Source organism: Miniopterus schreibersii, assembly GCF_964146895.1.
Source record: "Miniopterus schreibersii genome assembly, chromosome: 12".
NCBI lineage: Eukaryota > Metazoa > Chordata > Mammalia > Chiroptera > Miniopteridae > Miniopterus > Miniopterus schreibersii.
Genome location: NC_138112.1, coordinates 39,886,426 through 39,909,807, shown reverse-complemented (window position 1 = coordinate 39,909,807; position 23,382 = coordinate 39,886,426). Strand labels below are relative to the sequence as shown.

General features: G+C 37.9%; 2 protein-coding genes and 1 pseudogene across 3 annotated transcripts; 1 reads left to right on the top strand and 2 right to left on the bottom strand.

The window, feature by feature from the left end:
* Positions 1-4,507: 4,507 nt before the first annotated feature.
* On the bottom strand, positions 4,508-5,446 carry LOC308564580 (olfactory receptor 8U9-like; the record flags this gene model as incomplete). The annotated part of the gene is made up of 1 exon (XM_081152963.1): positions 4,508-5,446. One exon carries the CDS (start codon positions 5,444-5,446, stop codon positions 4,508-4,510), a length of 939 nt encoding a protein of 312 aa, XP_081009089.1.
* An 8,124-nt stretch (positions 5,447-13,570) lies between these two features.
* OR5P3 (olfactory receptor family 5 subfamily P member 3) lies at positions 13,571-14,509 on the top strand (the record flags this gene model as incomplete). The annotated part of the gene is made up of 1 exon (XM_081152962.1): positions 13,571-14,509. One exon carries the CDS (start codon positions 13,571-13,573, stop codon positions 14,507-14,509), a length of 939 nt encoding a protein of 312 aa, XP_081009088.1.
* A 2,775-nt stretch (positions 14,510-17,284) lies between these two features.
* LOC308565534 (olfactory receptor 10R2-like) lies at positions 17,285-18,070 on the bottom strand (annotated as a pseudogene). Its single transcript has one exon. The product of its transcript is annotated as an olfactory receptor 10R2-like (transcript).
* Between the last annotated feature and the right edge of the window lie 5,312 nt (positions 18,071-23,382).

Below are 23,382 nucleotides of genomic sequence, written 5' to 3'. Positions count from 1 at the left end.
CTGTATATCTCTATATATTTCACGTATGTAGTTTTTTAAAAATAAAATGTCATATGCATAATTTGACACCCTTTATACACATTTCATGAAAATAAAATATATCTACATTATTTTAATTGCTGCATTATTACATATTATACATTACTGTATCACTATTCTTTAATTTATTTAATCAGTCCTTTACTGATATATCTTTATAGGCTACTGATGTTTTACTGTTATAAAGGTTATAGTAAGTGGCAAAATGCATATATCTTTGTATATTTCTTAGAGTGTTTTCATCAACTAAATTCTTGTAAAGGAAACTGCTGGATCAAAAAGGTGTTTAATTGTAAGGCTTTTGGTGAGTGTTGTCAAATTGCCCTTTGGAAATTTTATACCAATTTACACTTTCAAAAGCAGTCTGCCTCTTCTACACTCTCACCTGGTTATTAATATTCTTTTAATATCTTTGCCAATCTGATAGGGTGAAAACGATCTCATTATTATATTAATTTGTATTTCCATGTTATAATGAGATTGAACATTTTTTGCATATTTTAGACAACTTATATTTCTCATTTTGTGAGGTGCCTGTTCATATTTGGTCTCTACCTTATTGATTTATCTTCTTTTGTCCATATTAATTCTACCAAATATACATTGTGACTATTTTGCTATTTGATTATTGGCAAAATGCTATTTTGCCTGTATTTACTGATTATTGTCAGAGAAATTTAAAATTCTAATATCACCTAAACTGTCAAACTTTTTATTTATAATTCTGACCTCGTTTCTCTTCTTAAGAAGGCTTTTCCTATTTCCAGACTAGCAACTATTCATCTGCATTTTTATTCAAGTATTTTTAAGGTTCCATCTATTACATTAAGATCAGATTAACCTTGAATTTATTTTGACATGAGGTGTAAAATATATAAGTGTGCTTATGGCTTGTATTTGCTCTAATTTACTGATAAATGCAGTTTCCCCACTGGTCTGAGACGCTGGCATCATCATACACCATCGTCATACGCATGTGAATCTACCGAGGATCTCTGAGATGGGGCATGAGAAGCAGACACAGGGAGGCTCAGGAGCCTGAATGTAATGATAAGGGCGGTAATAAGACTGCAAAGAAAGGGGACGGAAGTAAGAAATCCTGCATCAATGCACAGGTAAATAATCACTAAATCTTATCTCCTTTTTGAAATAGGAAGATAAAAAAGGAGAGGTCAAAAGTAACTATAATTTTTTGGAACCAGGTGACTGGGGGAAAGTGCCATGTACCAAACTGAAAAGCAGAAGTTGGCTGTCCAGTAGAAGATGATTAATTTGGTCATTAAGATTTTTGAGCTTGTGGTCCCAAGAGAGCATCTATGTGATTGTGATGATGATGATGATGATGGCGATGATGTGTGTGTGACAGAGATGGAGAGCAAGATTGAGAGAGTAGATTAAACCAAGATTCAGGTAACTTTTATTGAGCATCTACTGTATTTAAGAGGCAATGTTACATTTTCCTGGAGCATTCATCAGCACTTGAAAGATTTTACTCTCTTCCTCAAAGAAGTAAGGCAATAGCCAGCACCTCCACGGAGTCTGAGCAGTGACACATCAGCTTCTCCCTAGACCTCCCCTCTGCTCTCTCTCCTCCCCTGCTGCCCAGCTTTAGATTCTCAGGTCTCAGGCCCCTGATCACCCTCCTAGTGTGAGAGAGGGGGTGGAATTCCCAGCCTAGCAGCCGGTTGTGGGAAGGTGGAAAGGACTGGAGGGGAAAGACGGTAGGGAAGAGGCTTCTGCAGGACCTTAACTCTCGTGCTAGTTCTCAGCTTCTTCCAGACTTACTGATAATGCAAGCAGAGGCCAAGAAAAAGGAGAGAGTGAGACACCCCTCCCCCACCACCCCATCAAACAGCTCACCCCTAATTGCTCTTTGATAGACTGGGGTGAGACCAGCAGTTCAGAGAAGTCATGGTCCTGGGGAAAAGAGTGCTACCTTCCACAACCGTAGTCCTAAGAACTAAAGGAGTTCCTCGTGGCTCACCTTGGAACGTCAGACCTTTGTTCTGTGAGAACATGTGAGCTGCAGTGGTTCAAGGTTAAAAAAAGGTCAGTGGAAATGTATTTTGAATTAAGAAGGCTTTTACAGTCTTCTCTGAGTAGACCACATGCAACTGTGTTTGCAGGGGACAGTGTGTTGCAAATGTTTGGCTTGTTCAAATGTTGTCCAAATGTTCCGAATCATTGACTTGCAAACAGACACTGGGACTGGAGCTCCTGTACACTGGAAATGTACTAAGTTTTCCAGTCCAGCAGATGAAGGAAATTCATTACTGGAGACATGTGCAAACTTCCATATTTTGTAAAAACATTTTTCCGGCAAGAACTTTCCAAATACTTGCTTCAAATCAAAGATTCTGCTGAAATTTGAACACCAGTCAGAAGTGATAGAGTCTGGTTCTTAAAAATAAACACTTTATACTTTTAAATGTTTTGTAACATACTTTGGCATACCCTGTACTATTTCCTCCTTTAATAACCCTTCATATATTACTTTCCTCATCTTCTAGATGAAAAAGCTGAGGCTCAGACAGACAAGATACCATGGGTCAGAGCAGACCTGACCCAAGCTAAGAGCCTGAGTTCCCTCCCCAGTCTCCCCTCCTGCTGCACCACCAGCACGGCCACAAGCCTCGATGCTCTGCTTCTTGAGGCCCCCTTCTCTTTCTCTGTAAGCAAACTCTTCACCTACCAGACCAAGCATTTTTTTCAGGCTCAGCATGATTTACTTCGTTTGCCTGGTATGCAGGTGTCTATTACACAGTCCCCAAATACGGATGCATAGATGTTACTAGAAGTCAGTTATAGGTTTAGTGATGTGATCATAAGGGAAAGCCTTCTTTTGACGAAGCTAACAATGTAATGTATGTAGAAATATGAATAGGCCAGGAGATGAGAGCTCAGTGGACAGTGTTTTAACAGCTAATTAGTTCAAGGAGAACAGAGAACTGTACTCTCAGATTAAAGCCGATAGAGTTATTTTGTGCCTGTGGATGGTTTAGGACCCATCTGTGATTTGTGGTAAATGTAAGAAGGAAACAGTCCAATAATTGTGAAAGAGGTTTTTAACATTTCTTTATAAAAATGACTCACCCAACATAAATATCACTAGAGTTTCCTTTCCATTTATTGCTCTATTACTGCATTAATTTTAACATTAAGTTCTGCACCTGAAAGAATTCTAAGGAGAGCTAGTTGCTATTCTTGCTAAGGCAGATTATAAGTAATATACTATTCATGAGACCAGCTTTCAGAGGAAACAGGAGATGGCAGGGATAAGGGGAGTTAAAAATGTTTCTTTCAAAGAGGAAAGACAATAAAAATGAAATAAAAACCTTCTGTGGGAAACCCAGAGGTGGACTTAAGAGCTCTCCTCTGCTTGCCCAGGTCTCAGAAGCCTGCAGCCCTGTGGCGCCCCTGGCTGAGGGTGAGCCCAAGGTGGCCTGACAGTGCCTGAGCCTGGCTGGCCTCTAGCTCTGTTCCTTAGACCAAGTCCACGTGGTCAGCAAGCAGGATTGTCTACAAGGGAGCCAGAAGTTGCAGGTTGGTAGGTGTCCAGGTGCCAGAGTGGTCAACACATCCAAGCAAAGACAGCAAGCTTGTAGAAATAAAACATTTTCTTTCAACTCACTAAAACCTAGAAACTGTCTGTTAGGGCAGACAAGCTGTTGCAATGGAGGAGCCCCCTCCTCTCTCTCACCCTCCCCACTAAAAATCCTGCAGCTGCACTTTCCAGAGACTAGAAAACCTAAGCCCTAGCTGTTGGATAAATGGCCACTTTCAACATCTCTGCAAGTACCCTAAATCCTCTCTCTCTCTTCTAATTAAACTTTCTTTTCTAAGCAAACAATAAAATAACCTCCACATTTAACTGATTCATAGTTTTTAAATTCTTTCTCCCCTTTTTATTGCTGTAATACTATTTTTTTCTATTGTTCATTTTAAGCATGCAGTATTTCAACTACATTTAGATTAAATAAGCTTTTTATGAAACTTAACCACCATCTATAGCAATATTTTATGAAGAAATATGTTTTTAAGACTAACAAATTATTTGCTACTATAGAGTCTGTTTTAAGCTGGAAATGTTTCTAACAATATAGGTATTTACGTGTGGGTTTTGTACCCAGCTTCTTAATTATAGTTTTACCCAGAAAGTTCCTTTTTAGAATCTTTTTTAATTTAGAGCTCATATTATTACCTAACTGGTAGTAAGTCACTTCATTTTCAACATATGAAGAACCTAGTTATTAACAGTCTAGCTTGTAAATTCTGCTTAGTTTGTGCTAGTAGGTTGGATTAATGTTACTATGTCAAGCAAGTGGCCTAGTACTTTTGGTCATTAAAATATCCAAATTGGATTGACTACTTCCTGATTGGATAGCAACTGCTCTGCTAAATTTCAATCAGATTGATCATACCATATCAGTTTATCATACTTTCCCAATGCTATATTCTGCTAACTCACTCACTGTGACTCCTTGCCCTCTATCATCTTTTTCAGGGTGTCCTTTACTTCTCCGTTCCTCAGGCTATAGATTAGGGGGTTGAGCATGGGGATTATAAGACTATAAAACACAGAGACCATTTTGTTGTACTCCCATGAGCCCCTTGCTTGAGGTTGCTGCAAGTACATGACAAACAACGTCCCATAGAAGATGACGACCACTGTCAGGTGAGAAGCACAGGTAGAAAACGCTTTGCACTTGCCTTCGGAAGACTGGATTTTTATGATGGAAAAGAGGATACAAGTGTAAGAGATGAGGACCGTCAGGAGGGACCCAGTGAGGTTCACTGCCGAGAAGATCAGGAGCTGCACTTCTTTGTTGTGGGTGTCGGAGCAGGAGAGGGCAAGGAGAGGGGGGTCAGCACAGTAGAAATGATGGATGACGTTGGAGTCGCAGAAAGACAGCTGGAAAGTCAGAGCTGTCTGTATCACAGAGTTTAGGAAGCCATAGGTATAGACCCCTATCACCAGCTCCTTGCAGACCCGCTGAGTCATAATGGCTGTGTAAATCAGGGGGTTGCAGATGGCCATGTAGCGGTCATAGGCCATGGTGGCCAAGATGAAGCATTCGGTAGTGGCAAAAGCACTGGAGAAGTAGAGCTGGGCAAAACAGCCCAAAAAGGAGATGGTTTTTTTCTTCACCAATAAATTTTGCAGCATCTTGGGCCCAATGGAAGATGAGTAACAAAGATCAATGAATGCCAGATGGCTGAGGAAATAGTACATGGGGGTGTGGAGCCTGGAAGCCACCTTGATGAGCAGGATCATGCCAAGGTTTCCCACCAGGGTGGTGAGATAAATGAACAGGAACACCACAAAGAGCGGGAGCTGAAGCTCAGGACGGTCTGTGAATCCCATGAGGACAAATTCTGTCACGGTGGTACGATTGTCTCTGGCCATTTTCTTCTCTCTCTTGCTGGAAAAAGAAAAAATATGGCTTCGAAATGATCAGATACTTAACAACAAAAGCTTCTTAACTCTTTGTTCCAGGACCAGATGACAAAAATTGGGCTTCACACTCCCAATGGATAAAGGCTATCATTAGCCAATGGGCTTTATTCTGCTAAGACAGACTCAGAAAATTCTGAGCTCATTCATTTTCTCTTTTGATGGAGACTGACAAATTGACCTTCAGTAAGTTCCACACAATTATGCTCCTAACAATATTGTACAATAATAGATTTTGTCGCAAACCCAGTTTTATCAAACTTTAAACCTTTGCCATTGTGTGGGTGAATATTGGAACTCATGTCCTCTTGATTTGTATAGTTTTTTAAAATTATGAGTAGGGGTTAGCATTTTTTCAAACAATTATTTGCATGTGTATTTCTTTTTCTATGATTGGTCAGTTTAATTCGTTTGGTAATTTTTTATAATGTTGTTGGTCTTCTAAGTACTTTTTTTTTTACAGGCACTCTTCGTTAAGGAATCAGCCATTTGACTTATGCATTGTGAATTGTTTTGACACTTAATGTTGGTATGGAAATTTTTCTTTGTGCCATACAGTAAATTTTAAATGGTTTGATGCCAAATATATCAGTCTTTTTCTTTTTGAGTGTTGATTTTTGTGACATGGTTAGATAAGCCTTCCTCAATTTAAAATTATTTAAAACAATATTTCTTATTCTATTCTAGAGTTTTACTGGATTTCATTTTTACATTATAATCTTCAATCTATCTGGAGTTTAATTTTGATATAAGGAGTAAGGTAATCAACTCTTTTTATTTATTTCTCTAAATAGCTTGGCAGGTGTGCTAATACCATTTGATGGTGAAATCATTTTCAGATGATTCTGTTGACTTAAAACTCCACCTTTTTCATACAGTAAAACACAACTAGTTGGGTCAATTTCTGATTCTTCTTCTTTGCATTCTCTTCTAGAACAGGGCCAAACATTTAAATAAGATAAGATATATAAATTGATTTTATTATCTGTTGGCAGATTTTATGACTATTCTCACATGTATGTTTTTCCAGATGAACTTTGGCATTTTATCAAATCTTTCTCCAAATCTGTTTGTATTTAAAATTCTACTGCATTGAATTAATATGTTAACTTGAGGAGAATTGACATCTTTATAATCGAATCTTCTTTTCTATAATTAAGGTATGTATTTTATTTATTAAAGACTTTCCTAGAGTTTTAAAGTTTTCTTTAAACTTTACAGATAAACATCCTATCAATTTCTTTAAAGCCTGTTCACAGGGATTTTATCTTTTTGTAACTATTGTAAATGAAATCTATCTTTTTTCATTTTGTGGGTTAAGTATTTTTTACATATAGGAAAGTTAATGATTTTTGTAAACTTTTATAACTATTTTCTTTACTATAGTTTCCTATCATTTAAAGACTTTTTTAAAGTTGATTCTCTGGTTTTTTCAAATACAAATTCATATAATATAAAAAAATATATGGATTTCTTCCCTCATTTCTATGTAGCACCTTTCGTTCTTTTCTCTTGTCTACTAGTATCGGCTAGTACTTCCAGAGCAATATTAAAAAATAGTGACAATAGTGGCAATTTTTACCTTTCACCTTCTTAAAGGATGCTTCAAGTCCAAGGAGTCTCTCAGGCATTGTAAACAGAGGGAATATCCTGGCAATGTAACTGATGTTTCAGAAAGATGAGCAATTAAGGAACTGCAAATACTTGATGTGGTTAAGAACAGGCTCCCTAGGAGCAAGCCTGACTTTGACAGTGGGAAAGAATAACAAATGGAGGCCCACATATCATATGCTTAATACGCAAAAGTTTAAAAATAAAGGTAAGACATTAATAATAAAATATGTTCTATCCTCCCCCCTGAACAAATATACCTTTATAATAATTTGGAATGGAGAATACTTGGGATTCTTGGAGTTCACGCTGGAATGAGGTGGTGAAGAGAGCCTGTCTCCATCCCACACAGGGCTGAAGATGGGTAGATATGGAGCCTTCATGTACACACTGCAGACAGGTGGATACGGAGCCTGCATGTACACACTGCAGATGTGTGGATATAAAGCCTGCATGTACACACTCTGTTCAGCGCCGGCAAACAGCTCTCCCTTGACTACCCTTGAGGCCTAGGTGTGTGAACATCAGCAGTGTAGTCCTTCCTTACAAAGGTGATCCTGGAAAGAGACTCTTATAGACTCTGGGAGCAAGTGAGGGGCTATTTGGGCAAGGAATTTTAGGGTCCTGTTATCTGGAGGATGGTCTAAGAGGGGAGGGTAGAATGGACTTGGTGGGCACTTGTCCCATGGGGTGGAGAAAGAGAAAGTCTGAGCTAGGAGTGGAGCAGGAGGGAAGGGTGTTGAATCTGGTTTGAAGGATGGTGGTTGTCTATCACATAGTCAGAGCTAGTGACACTGATTGGGAGTCATCAATAGTCAGAAGATGGTAAAAGCTGTGGGAATTAATGAAATCATTCAGGGAGAGAAAAATAGGCAACAGCAAGGGTTCAAGGAGAGATATATGGGGAAAGTTTATCTTTAAGGGCTGGGGATAGGAACAGCAGTCTTAGGTGCCCTAAGATGCTCAGGCTGGCTCATATCAGGAAATGGTAAGAAGCCTTTTAAATATGGGCATTTATGACACTCCTGGCTTATGGCAGATGAGACCTGTTCTGCTGCAGTCTTTCCTTTCTCAGTAAGAGCTTAGAACAAAACCAAACCTTGAGATCTTCAGGCACGGACACAATCTTACTCAGTAAAATGTTTGTTGCTCTGGATTCTATGCTATCTGCAGTCAGGGAAACATTCTTTCAAATTCATTTCTGGAATTGGTCAAGTCTTCCTGTTCCAGATGATCCTCAACTTACAATGAGGTTATGTCCTGATAAACCCATTGTAAGTTGAAAATGTTGTCAGTCAAATGCATTTAATACCCCTAACTCACCAAATGCCATAGCTTAGCCTAGTCTACCTTAAATGTGCTCAAACACTTAGTAACTGCCTCCCTCTTCTTACCAGAAGCAGGAGATACAGATGGGCATTCTGTCGACATGATGGGGTGCAAAAATACAAAACACAATATTCAAAAAAAGGTTGGCAACACAGTACACTGTCGAGTGCCGGTGGTTTACCCTCGTGATCATGTTCCTGGCTGGGACCTGTGGCTTGCTGCTGCCGCCGAGCCTCACCAGAGAATATCATACCACATATCACCAGCCTGGGAAAGATCAGATTCAAAGTACTGCTTCTACTGAATGCACACTGCTTTCACACCACTGTAAATCAAAAAACTGTAAGTAGAATCATCATTAGTTGGGACTATCTGTATAACCGCTCTCACTTCAAACTCTGACTGGTGTGGTTTAGTACCTGGAATGGTTTAGTAACTCCGGAAGAACCCAAGAAGCCAGAGGATAGACTCTAGCTTTACTCAACAGCTTTTTTGTGGTAGATTTGTACTATGTCAGCTATCACAACATGATGGGATGTTTGCCTCTGAAGTTCGAAGACGTGGTTAATGCTTTAGAATTTCCAGTTTTAAAAAATTTCTTTTCTATTAGCTACATACTTATTCATATTTACCCAAAGGAGATGTTTCTCTGCCCTTTCTTCAAGGGAAATTAAGACTGAAGCGTACTGATAACATCAGTGTGTACTCTATTAGTTCTCAGACTATAACTAGGCCCGATGACAAATTCCAGGAAAAACAAAATAATAAATCAACAGTCATAAATATTTGACTTGTAATTTTCTACCTAAGAGAAAACAATGGCCCCTTTAAAAAATAAAATACTGAGTATTATGATTTAATTATTCTCAAACTTAATGATAACTAGCGATTTGAACATTTTTAGTGCCAAGACTCTATTTTACGTTATTTTATTTAGTAAATAATTATCATTTTCTCCATTTTCTTAATCAGGAAACTGAGACACAAAAATATTTTGAGACACAAAAACCAGACCAATTTTTCCACATTCACAAAACAGATAAGTAAATGAGCCAGTATTTGAAAACAGGTAGGCTGATTCCAGAGCCCTCAGCTTAAACATACCACCTCCCCACTTATGACTCCTCAGTATTTATTTATTTCATGTTTTTTTTTCCTTGTTTTTTTTTTTTCTTCTAATTTGAACTCCTATGAGAAAATTTTAGGCAGATTAGGGTGAGTTCAATAACGCTTTTTCTTAGTTCTTTCAGGCACTTTTAACCTTTATTGTTGTTCAACTAAAATATCAACCTTTGATTGTTCGGAATGTTTTGTGTTTTGCCTGAATGATTCCAGCAGCTCTGTTGAACAACCTAGGAAATATGCTTAGCTCCTGGGAGGGAGGGGCGGGCACGGGAACAACTTTCAGAACCCGATGAAAACTGAGTATCTGTTCCTGGGAAAGTGTCACGCATACAAAACTTTGCATGCAATTTCAGAGGCTCTGTGAGTTTATCAGGTTTCTGCTATCGTTTCCTCATAGGCTAATATAATGACAAAAACCCCAGCTTTTCCAAGTAAGAGTCAATCAATGCTCCCCCACTGGCTTCTCCGAGAAGCAAAGTACACCTGTCCCAAAGCCCTGTCCTCCTGCAGAATTGAAACTCTTCTCTTGGCTGCCTTGTAGCTTTTACCTCAGCAGCCTTAGAAGTGAATACAACTTACCAAGTACCTATGGGACAGTCAGTCAGGATTCCCAAAGCCCAGGAAGTATCCACTGAGAGTGCTTCCAGTTGGACAAACAGGCTTCTTCATGTCTTGCTGGAAGGCGTGTTTCTGTGTTCCACACCGACAAACCTGTATTTATAAAGTTAAAGTGTGATGAGTCTGTTATCTTGTTATTCCAGAGCTTCCTGGCTACCAAGGGAACAGTTTATATTGAGTTTCTGTGAGATATTTTACATTTGATTTAAACCACCCTTGGGAATTAAAATCCCTGAGTCATCCTGGTAAATAATGGTGACTCAGGTTATGAAGCTTTGACGCATGTTCTCAGGATGACTCCCAATTCGTTGGGTGCTCAGAGACAGACTTCCTGCCCTTGGCAGGACATCTGCAGTGAATGGCCTGAAGTTGTGGCTGGGGTGGGGACCCAGTTAACGTTTTATAGGGAATTAGGTAAGGCTATGCAAAGATTGTATGACTAGGGTACACCTATGGGATATTTTTGCTTGCAAAGAAAAGATGGCTTTGGCTGGCATATTTATCGTAACAGATAGTATAAAAGAAAAGTGGTCTTCATTTCTCCTGTTATCATTTTCCCTACTGTTATATATTTCCCGTTGAATCAAATTAAGGAATAAAATCATCTTCAAAACCAGGCCAGCGACTAAATGTTCTAATGGTTCCATAGGCCCCCTTACTTTCCCTTTCCCTTTCCCATCACCTCTGGATTCAGACTGGGGCAATCAGTACCACCTGATGTGTCCAGGTCAGTTTTTCAGTTTACCAGGTCTTTCCTCATGGCCACTAGAGTGGTTGATATTAGGGCCTGGTTGTCTAGGTCATCAATTACAGTGATTTAGCAGCACCCTGAACACATTGCTGCAAAGGACACTGCCCTCAACCTCAGCATTCAAAGCAAGGCAGGGCTAAGGTGAGCACATACTCCAATCAGAAAGCGCATTTTCTATCTCTCAGCATTTCCCAAGCTCAGGAATTCACACCAAAGAGGCCGCCGGGACAGAAGTGTGTGTCACATCTGTAGACACAGTTCTCATGGCCTTTCCTAGTCGATTTTGCCTTTTTGGGTAACTTGTAGCATGTAAGTCTATGACTGTTCATTCGGGTTAGAGGGGAGAATTTCTAGGCTATATTTGGTGCAGAGTGAAATGCAAGTTTCATATTAAAATATGGGGCACTACTGACTTCATACTCAATTTAAAGCACACTAAGATAAAGATGCGTGAGCGATAAGATAATAAGATGCTGACTGCAGGTGTGTCCTCCTCCCACACAGACATTCAAAGAGCTCGCAGAACATTCGCTGCTAGACTGAGCACTCGTGACCTTCTCTTTCCTGCTCTTTTTAATATGACTTTGTGTGAAAAATGTACTTTATTGACCAGCCGCATACCTAGAACTATAGCATTAATTAACTAATTCATGCTTCAATGTGACTGTTACATGCTGGGCTTTATCATTGTTTCTGGACATTTTAACTTATTCACCAGCAGATATAGTTGACTACGAGGATCTTTGGCTTCACACTCACTCATGCCCTATTTGAAATTCCTTTTTTTTTGGCCCATGTTTCATATTGCTTTTGCATTTGTTATTGTACTATTATTATTTGTTTGCATATCCCTCCCCTAAGTACTTAATTTATAAATGTACAAGCCTAAAGCACACTTTGTATGTAACTTGAAAAGAAAAACAAAAATTGAGATACTCATCTTATTACAGAACTTAATATACTGATATAAACTGGTCAAAAGTTAAAAGATGGAATAAGATATAGCATGTAAATAAACATTAATTAAAAGAAAGCAAGAGTAGCTGTATTAATGTCAAATAGTGTAGTCTTCAGTGCAAAAGAAAATTACTAGAGAGAGAGGGTATAACATCATAAAAAACTTCTTGACATGCTATTGCACCATAGTTTTTCAAGATTTTACCATTTGGAGAAACTCAGTAAAGAGTATGTGGGCTTTTTGTATTATTTCTTTCAACTGTACATGAATCTACAATTATCTCAAAACATTTAATTAAAAAATATAAGTGGCATCATCTAGAAATATATAAAAACATAAGCATTTATTTTTTCCCTGAAGAATTTCTATTTCAAAATGAAATTATATCTGGTATACTATGTTTATTCCTGTGAGTCCCACTAATGATAGAATGATTTAGCAATCCATCAAAAGTTTTCCTGCACAGTGAAAAAAATGTTTGGATGTTCTTAGACAAGACATATGCACCTGTAATTTTCACTGTCTTGATGGGTTTTCAGTGGAATATTCACAAACAAGTAATATACTCAAGGGCCTATGTCCCAAAAGACCCCAAATCTCATAAACATAGCCTTGCTCTACAGTGACAGTTCTTTTGGCAATTATTGATGAGGTACCAACATCTGCAGGTAATAATTTCCTTTTTATATTGATATAGAAATGCTTTTTCTAGTTTTTGTATTAGAAGTTAAGCTTTGGTTCTAAGGAAATAATTATTTGTTGAGAGCCCACTTCCCTCTGTGAGCTGGGCTTGCTGTTAACCTGTACCTCATCTTATTCAACACAAGAATCCTACCAGCTACTCATATTTTAACAAGTAAAGTAATGAAGGGTTGAAGGGTTTACGTAGATTGTCTAAGATTCCAGAGTCAATGGCAAAGCTGGAATCTGATCCTAGGCCTGTGCGGCTCCAAAGCTCATGGCATTTTGCACAAACCTGTGCTTCCATGCCATAATGGCACTCGTGACTGGCTCTGAATTTGTGTCATACACACCATTTTCTTTAAAATGTTAAGCTTCCATTCAGTCTTGGGTCCATACTTAGTTAATAAAGTTCTATGTCTGTCCTGAACAAAGATAAGGAAGCTAGGGCTTTGCAGTCCAGACTCATAATTACAAGTGTTCATAACATGTAGACCATTGTTCAGTTAGCTCACATATAACATTATTCAAGCATTTCTGTTAAGAATAAAGCTGTGACATGTAGCTGGTTGAGCACATGGCTGTGATGGGGTGTGTGTGGGGGGTGGGGGGGAGGGAGAGGAAGGGAGAGAGAGAGTGAAAGAGAGAGAGGGAGAGAGTTCAATCTTCTTGACACTAAATATTTGAAGAAAACATATTACTCTGAAATTTTAGTTGGTCTCTATTACTCAAGAAACACCTAACAACACGATGAAAGTATGAGTTAAGTTTGCTAAATTAAAAACAATTTGTTTTATTCCTGGCCTGTATCAATATATATACTATCAAGTTTTACATGAGGTATTGTATGTGACAGCACTCTGTACCAAATTTACACTAGTGTGTCTGTGTTTTTGTAATTTTCATTATATATCCACTGCAAAATAAGTGTGCAAATTATAATATTTTCTTCTATTCTAATATGTACTTGTTTTGCTTTCAGTGGGCACCATTTCTAGCATAGATGGGGACCGGAAACTATTCCATTGTGACAGAGTTCATTATTTTGGGGTTAACAGAGGATACTACACTTAGTGCCATTTTATTTGTTGTGTTTCTAGGAATCTATGTTGTCACTTTACTGGGCAATGTCAGCATAATCATCTTGATCAGAAGCAGCCCGCAGCTTCATACCCCGATGTACCTTTTCCTCTGCCATTTGGCCTTTGTGGACATTTGCTACTCCTCATCTGTCACACCCATCATGCTCATGGGCTTCCTCAGGGAAGAAACCTCTATCCTTGTTGCTGGTTGTATAGCCCAATTCTGTTCTGTGGCCACATTTGGAACAACCGAGTGCTTCCTGCTGGCCACCATGGCCTATGACCGCTATGTGGCCATCTGCTCGCCCCTGCTCTACTGCAGCCACATGTCCCCCAGAATCTGCATTCTCTTAGTGGGGATGTGCTACCTGGGTGGATGTGTGAACGGCTGGACATTCACTGGCTGTTTATTAAGTCTGTCCTTCTGTGGACCAAATAAAGTCAATCACTTTTTCTGTGACTATTCCCCACTTTTGAAGCTTTCCTGTTCCCACGATTTGACTTCTGAAATAATCCCAGCCATCTCCTCTGGCTCCATCATCGTGGTCACTGTGTTTATCATTGTTCTGTCTTATGTCCTCATCCTTGTCACCATCCTGAAGATGCGTTCTGCTGAAGGGCGACACAAGGCCTTCTCCACCTGCACCTCCCACCTCACTGCAGTTACTCTCTACTTTGGAACAATTACCTTCATTTATGTCATGCCCAAGTCCAGCTACTCAACCGAACAGAACAAAGTGGCGTCTGTGTTCTACACGGTGGTGATCTCCATGCTGAACCCCCTTATCTACAGCTGCAGGAACAAGGAGGTGAAAGAGGCCCTGAGAAGACTAATGGCTGGAACACATTGGTGGTCCTAAAGTAATCTGATTCTAATAATAAATACTGTATAATGAGGGCCTCTTCTGATGATGAATGGACAATGTACTAAGTAAATTTCACTGTGTGTTCATAGTATTCTAGACTCATAAATCTCACTGTGTTATTCTCAAGAAAATTTTAAGTGTAAAAAATAAATGTGCATTCACTAAGAGAGGCGCATCTCGCAAAACATAATTTCTTTGTCCTTACTTCACCCACCATTTGTTACATCTACAAGCACACGTATTTTCAAATAAGTTCTATGTTCTCTGAATGAAGTCTTTGGTATTAACAGCTGGCAGCATCTGAAACTCCTTGAATGGGAAATAAAGAATCGTGTTGCCACCCAAGATTTTATCATCTGAAAGAGATGGTATCCATGCTGTACAGATACTGTAAGGATCGAAATCAGTGATCCTGGTAGTTTTAAACTTCTGGTGCCCTGTCTGAATGTGGCCAACAGTATCCTCCCCACAGTACCTCTGCTGGTGAGTCTCTTCAGACCAACTCAGAAGATACCTGAAAGCTCTATTTAGCTACTAGTTCCTTCTTTTCAGGAATCTACTTGACAAAATACATTAAGGAGCCCCCAAAAGAAACCCTACTGGGGACTACTTCACATGACCCAGCTCCTTCCTAGACGAAGAAGGAAGGTTACTTTTGTTAGGTTGTTTCAATCTTGTCAAATGTATGTTGCATACTTCTTTTTTTTTAATTTTACTAAATTTGTTGAGGTGACGTTGGTTAATAAGATTATGTAAGTTTCAGGTGTACAATTCTATAACACATCATCTGTATATTGCATGGTGTGCTCGCCACCCAAAGTCAGGTCTCCTTCTGTCACCAAATATTTTGACCCCCTTTACCCTCTTCTCTCTCCTCTCACCCCCTTCCCCTTTGGTAACCTCCATACTGGTGTCTGTGTTGATGAGTTTTTTTGTTTGATTTTTTTGTTTGTTTGTTTATTTGTTGCTTTCTGTTTTACATCCCACATATGGATGAAATCATATGGTTCTTGACTTTTTCTGGCTGACTTATTTCGCTTAGCATGATATTCTCAAGATCCACCCATGTTGTTGCAAATGACAGGATTTCATCTTTTCTTATGGTTGAGTCCATTGTACACATGGGCCACATCTGCCTTATCCAGTCATCCACTGAAGGACACTTAGGTTGTTTCCATGTCTTGGCCACCACGAATAATGCTGCAACGAGCAGAGGGGTACATATATCTTTACGAATAAATGTTTTCAAAAATTTTGGCTAAATACCCAGGAGAGGGACTGCTGAGCCATATGGTGACTCTATTCTTAAGTTTCTGTGGAGCCTCCATACTGTTTTCCACAGTGGCTGTACCAGTCTACATTCCCACCAGCAGTGAGTGAGGGTCCTTTTTCTCCATAACCTCTCCAACACTTGCTGTGTCTCATCTTGTTGATAATAGCATTCTAATAGGTGTGAGGTGGTGTCTCATTGTGGTTTTGATTTGCATTTTCCTTATAGCTTGTGAAGTTAAGCATCTTTTCATATATCTGTTAACCATCTGTCTGGGAGAAGTATCTGTACAGGTCCTCTGCCCATTTTTAAATTGAATTGTTTGTTTTTTTATTGTTGAGTTCTTTATATATTTTGGATATTAGTTCCTTATCTGAGGTATTGTTTGCAAATATCTTCTCTCATTTGGTTGGTTGCCTTTTTGTTTTGTTGTTGATTTCTTTTGCTGTGAAGAAGCTTTTTAGTTTGATATAGTCCCATTCATTTATTTTTGCCTTTACTTCTCTTGCCTTTGGGGTCAAGTTCATAAAGTCCTTTCTAAGACCAAGGTCTATAAGTTAAGTATCTGTGTTTTCTTCTATGTAATTTATTGTTTCAGGTCTTATATTTAGGTTGTTGATTCATTTTATGCTACTTTTTTTGTGTATGGTGGCAAATAGCAGTCTAATTTCATCCTTTTGCATCCAATTTTCTGAGCACCATTTCATGAAGAGGCTTTCTTTCCTCTAATGTATGTTTTTGGTTCCTTTGACAACAATTATTTGCTCACATGTATGTGGATTTCTTTCTGGTTATAGCTCAGTTTATATTAGACATTAGGAAAGTCTTATATTGTCTTATTATTTACATTTTCTATTGGAATAAAGAAAAATCAAAGTGCAAGTTTCCTACAAGGGGTTTATTTTTAGAATTAATTTTGAAATGGTTGATGAAATAGTAAAGCCAGGGTCTCCCAAAGGTGCTTGATTGTCCAGTTACCTTATTTACAAACAAAACTTAAAACCACCCCCACCAGTATTTAAATATAAATGATGAGTATTTAGGTGATTCTGCAAATTAAAAAAACAAACACGTATTGAACATGATAAAACTATATTGTCCTATTGCTCCCCATTCAATGGGTCAAGAGGAATAACTTTAAGGAATTACATAAATCTGCCACACTAACAAAACTCATTATTATCGTTCTAATATTTTTCTTTGTCCCAATATGTATTAAAAAGGGGGGGGCATAATTTGCCCAGTAAGGAAGGCAGAATCATACATTGGTTTTAGATAAAGTTATTTGCAATAATCTAATAGGGGGGAATGGTTTTTTTGGAAATTAGAATAAAACAAGCCAATGACAATGACTGGTCAATGATAAAATTAAAATAACAAATGAATCATAGGATACTGAAATAGCCCCACCTGGGAATCAAACCTGCAACCTTTTTGGTGTTTGGGTTGATGCTTCAACCAATTGAGACACCCAGCTGAGGCAACAATCTATACATTTTTTAAATGTTCAGGGGTTTTTTATTTACCATTTGAGGGATAAACCTACTTATATTATTTAGTACCATCCTTAGGACTATCTGCATTTCTTTGTTTCTTAGACTGTAAACTATGGGGAGAGCAGGGGAGTCAGCACTGTATATGTCACAGCCATCAGCATATCTTCACAAATGAGTCACTGCCCTTAGGCCTCCAATAAACAAAGCCAGTAAATCCATAGTGTATGCACACTATAGTGAGGTGAGAGGAGCAAGTGGAAAAGGGCTTATACCTCCCCTGGGCAGAGGGCATCTCCACAACTACGGACTCAGTGAAGACATAGGAAATCAAAATGAAGTTAAAGCTGCCCACCAACACAAAGAAAGAGAGCACAAACACATTCCTTTCATGATGGGAAGGGTAATCACAAGCAAGGCAGACCACAGAAGGGATCACAGAAGTAACAGATGGTGTTGGAGTCACAGAAAGACAATTTGAATACAGTGATGACGATTCACATAGAAACCAGGAACCCAACCATCCAATAGGCCATCAGGAAGTGAAAGATCCTGTAGGTCATCAGTATGGTGCTGCGCAGCGGGTCGTGAATGACAGTGTAACGGTCACAGGACGTGGGGGCCATGATGAAGCAGTTATTGCCCGCCACGCCAAAGAAGAAAAGCATCTGTGTGGCACTCAGGAAGAGAAATGGTCTTGCAGTCTGATAGCAGGTCCACTGGCATGAGGGGGATGGTTACCATAGTGGCACAGCTTTCTGAAAACGACAAGCCAGGGAGGAAAAAGTGCATGTGGGAGTGAGCTTGATGGTCACCATTATGAACACATTTGCAACTAGCACAGTTACATAGCAGAAGAAAATCATCACAAAAAGGAGAGTCTGTAGGTCTGGGAAACAGGAAAATCCCCGCAGAAGGACTGTGCCCACTGGTGTGATTTCCCATCCTCCTGGTATGTGCAGCAACTTTCTTTCACTTGCAGGGGTTCCTTGAGGTTAAGATTGGTACAATTGTAAAAAGATCCTCATGCACTGATGTCACCTAGGCTTTAATCAAGGAGATCCAGGTTATTTTATTTTTTATTGAATTTATTGGGGTGACATTGGTTCACAAAACCACACAGCTTTCAAGTGTACAACTCAAAAAAAACCCCCAAAAAACACAACATCATCTGTACAATGCATTGTGCGCCCACAACCCCAAGCAAAAAGCAAATTCTCTTTCTATCCCCGCTCTTCACCCCTCACCCCTAACCCTGCTTTGCCGACCTCTACCTACGCTCGACCCCCTTTCCCTCTGGCTATCACCACACTGTTGTTTGTGTCTATGTTATATATATATGTAAGTTTTTTGTAAATTCCTTCACCTCCTTTCATCCAGTCCCCCAAGACCCCTCCCTTCTGACAGCTGACAGTCTGTTCCATGTATCCATGCTTGGGTTTCTATTTGGTTTGTCAGTCAATTTTGTTCATTAGATTCCACAAATAACTGAGTTCATATGGTATTTGTCTTTCTCTGACTGGATTATATTTCACTTAGCATAGGAATCTCCAGGTCCATCCATGCTGTCCCCAAAGGTAAGATTTCCTTTTTTTTTTATTTTTTATGGCCAAGTATTATTCCATTGTGTAAATGTACCACGGCTTTCAAATTGTGGATATTGTAAACAACGCTGTAATAAACATAGGTGTGCATATATTCTTTCGAATTAGTGTTTTGGGTTTCTTTGGATATATTCCCAGAAGTGGGATCACTGGGTCAAAAGGCAGTTCCATTTTTAATTTTTTGAGGAACCTCCATACTGTTTTCCATAGTGGCTGCACCAGTCTGCATTCCCACCAGCAGTGCATGAGGGCTCCCTTTTCTCCACACCCTCGACAAAGCTTATTGTTGATTTACTGATGGTAGCCATTCTGACAGGTGTGAGGTGATATCTCATTGTGGTTTTAATTTGCGTTTCTCTGATGATTACCGACACTGAGCATTTTTCCATATGTCTTTTGGCCATCTGTACGTCCTCTTTGGAAAAGTGTTTATACAGGTCCTTTGCCCATTTTTTAATTGGATTGTTGGTTTTTTTTGGTGTTGAGTTGTATAAGTTCTTTATAAGTTTTTGGATATTAACCCCTTACCAGATGCGTCAGTGGCAAATATATTCTCCCATTCAGTGGGTTATCTTTTAATTCTATTGATGGTTTCCTCTGTTGTGCAAAACCTTTTTAGTTTGATGTAGTCTAATTTATTTTTTCTCATTTCCCTTGCCCGAGGAGAAATATCAGAAAAAAGTACTGCTATGAGAAATATCCGAGATTTTACTGCCTGTTTTCTTCTAGGATTTTTATGGTATCAAATCTAACATTTAAGTCTTTAATCCATTTTGAGTTTATTCTTGTATATAGTGTAAGAAGGTGGTCTAGTTTCATTTTTTTTGCATATATCAGTCCAATCTCCCTAACACCACTGATTGAATAGACTGTCTTTACCCCACTAAATGTCCTTGCCTCCTTTGTCAAATATTTATTGGCCATATAGGCATGGGTTTATTTCTGGGCTCTCTATTCTGTCTATTGATCTCTATATGTCTGTTTTTATGCCAGTACCATGGTGTTTTGATTACTATGGCCTTGTAGTATAGTTTAATATTGGGTAACATTATTCCTCCAACTTTTTCTCAAAATTGCTGCAGCCATTCGAGGTATTTTGTGGTTGCATTGAATCTATAGATCAATTTTTGGGGAGTCAGCCCCTTAATGATATTGAGTCTTCAAATTCATGAACATGGTATATCTTACTCCATTTATTTATGCCTTTTTTATTTCTCTCATCAATGTTCTATAATGTTTAGCGAAGAAATGTTGCAATAAATTTACCAAAAGCTATGAAATGATATATGAACCCCTATGTTCATTGCAGCATTATTTACAATAGCCAAGATACAGAAGCAACCTAGGTGCTATCAATAAGTGAGTGGAACCCTAGTCAGTTTGGCTTAGTGGTTACAGCGTTGGTCCATGAACTGAAGGGTCTCAGATTTGATTCCAGCCAAGGGCATGTATCTCGGTTGCAGGCTCAATCCAGAGCCCCGGTTGGGTCATGTGCAGGAGGCAACCAATCAATGTGTCTCTCTCACACTGATGCTTCTCTCTCTATCTCCTTCCACTCTCTGAAAAGCAATGGAAAAAATATCCTCGGGTGAGGAAATAAATAAATAAGTAAATAAATAAATGGATAAAGAAAATGTGATTCATATATATAATGGAATATTACTCAGCCATAAAAAAGAATGAACTGTTGCCATTTGAGACAACATGGATTAACTTAAAGGGTATTATGTTAAGTGAAATGAGTCACACAGAGAAAGACAAATGCCATATGATTTCACTTATACATGGGATCTAAAAACAAAACAATACAGAAACAGACTTATAGATACAGAGAACAGATTAGTGGTTGCTGGTGTGTGTGTGGGGAGGATGGGTGTAAAGGTGAAGGAGAATAAGAGGTATGAAATTCCAGTTATAAAAATAAGCCACCTAGATGTAATATAAAGCACAGGGAATATAGTTAATAATATTTTACTTTGTATGGTGACATGATTACTAGACTTATGGTGATCACATCGTAAGGTAAATAAATGTTGAATAACTATGTTGCACATCTGAAACTAATATAATATTGTATGCCAACTATATTTTAATAAAAATCTTTTTAAAATTAAAGAAATAAAATTAGGATTAACAAGAGAATTAGGTAAGATTGAATCCTAGGGTTGAAGATACCTGTTTCCACCACCATTCACCTACACCATAAGGCACTATCTCCAGAGGCAACATTTGAGGTTATTGACAGTGAGAGACTATTTCTTATCTGGAAGTCATACAAACCTTTTTTGGTTTAACATTCTATACAACTTTCAAAACTTTCATTGTCTTACATTTGATATTATAATTAATGAGTATGTCTAAAAAATTTTTGTTACGTAAAATTCAATTTTACATCGTTTCACCTCGTATTTCCCCAAAGTAATGGCATACCTTAAGATATCAATATACAAAATACTCAGCAAGAAACATATATGAATGGCTAAAGCTAAGGTTATTTTTTTATATCTTAAGTTTAGTACTGAGTATTTCATAATCAAAATATCAAAGTCAATTTGGAACCAATATCTATCTAGACAAATTATATATACTCTAATAATTATTAAATGAAGGTTATATAACTATGTGTGAATACCTAGATAGAGGAAAAACAATAAATTGACCACCTGAGAATTGACAGAATCCTGAAAGATTAGTTGTATTTTGCTGTGTGAATTGAATTGCTCAATATCCCTTACAGAACATAATGATGCTACATAATGATTTTGAATTCTCACTTGAAGCTCTAGAATCATTAGAGATTTATCCCCAATGGAAACAAAAATCAAAGATCACTATATAACCACAATAACTCTGATCTGTTATTGAAAGATGAATGATTTCTTATTCCAAGGTGAGATTTCGACTTTTGTTAATGAAGCTGATGTATTTATTGATTTTCATTTACTATTTGAGAACACTTTACTCCCTAATATTATATCTGTATTCACAAGTCATAGTTGGGAAACAGGGCAGATGTAATTAAGCAATTAGTGAGTAAGCAACTTTGGCTGAACTGCTGTTTCCACCATTAGTTCACATGTAAACGGGCATAATCTAAGTTATGAGGATTCCTGTTTATCTACCCATAAAACAGAAACTCATATGGTCTTTCAACACTATCCAAACTCAGCACTCTCCAGTTATGCTAATTAATTCACTATTGTTGAGATACCCTGAATTAATAATATGTAACAATTTTAAGATTTAAATTCAAGGTTTAAAAATTGAAAGGTACTGTAAATGTCTTTGCAGAAAGATTGACTTTGTTTATGGGTCTAAATGCTTTAGCTTCAAGACAATAACACAGCAGACAAAGCTCAGGATATAAAGTCAGAAAATCTGGAGATGAGGGTCCATTTGACCACAAGCTGGGTGATCCTTTTTCAGCTATTAGGCTACACTTTATTCAGCTACGTATTATGTTGAGAATAATATTATTTCATTTTACAAAACTTTAATTAGAAAATATTGTTAAAGTAGGAAGTAATTTGACATATTTTAACTATCTTCTGAATATCAATCATGCATGCTTTTTGCATAATTACATCGATATTACAAATTATTTGATAAAACCATAATTTTATAAATTTCAAATACTTAAAAAAATCTAGCCCGGCCGGGCGTGGCTCAGCGGTTGAGCATCGACCTAGGATCCAGGCGATTGGGGTTCGGGCTCGATCAATGACTTTCTCATCATTGATGTTTCTATCTCTCTCTCTCTCCCTCTCATTTCCTCTCTCTGAAATCAATAAAGGTATATTTTTCAAAAAAAAAAAATCTAATAACTTTACAATAGATAATCTCATTTATAACCCTACTTTGAAATTCTTATCTGAATGAGTATCAGGAACAATTTTATTCCTCCTTTGAAAAAAATTAACTTTATTTAACTGACAGATATTGTGAAATAGATAAATAACCATGTGTCTGTTTTATTCCTAATGGCTAGAAGGCTTAAGGGACAATCTGTTGTCCACTCATTGACAGATGCACGACTTCATGTTACATATTATTTCACTTCATTTGTTAAATACTAAAGGAACGGGGCAGTTAAACTTCTGGAGCTTCATATACTAAATCCACAACTTGCTACATAACCTTGTGAAGTTACATTAACCTCTTTCAGACTCAGTTTACTCATCTATAAAACAATAATGAGTATAAAACAATAATGAGTATTAATATTTTTTTATGGGCAACTAAATAGACTGTGTGTGTGTGTATATATAGGGCTAAGGATTATATATATATATATATATATAATCCTTAGCCCTATATTTTCCATCAGTAAGCATATAGTAAATGTTAGCTATTACTGTTAAAGTCTTTGTTATAATATGTATTACAAACAATATTTGGATTAGTATATATTTACCAGGTCTTTTTTGCTATTCTCACCTGTCTTATATCATTTATTCTGTAACCTCAAAGCCAGTTTAAGTGCATATGTGGAAATGTGTA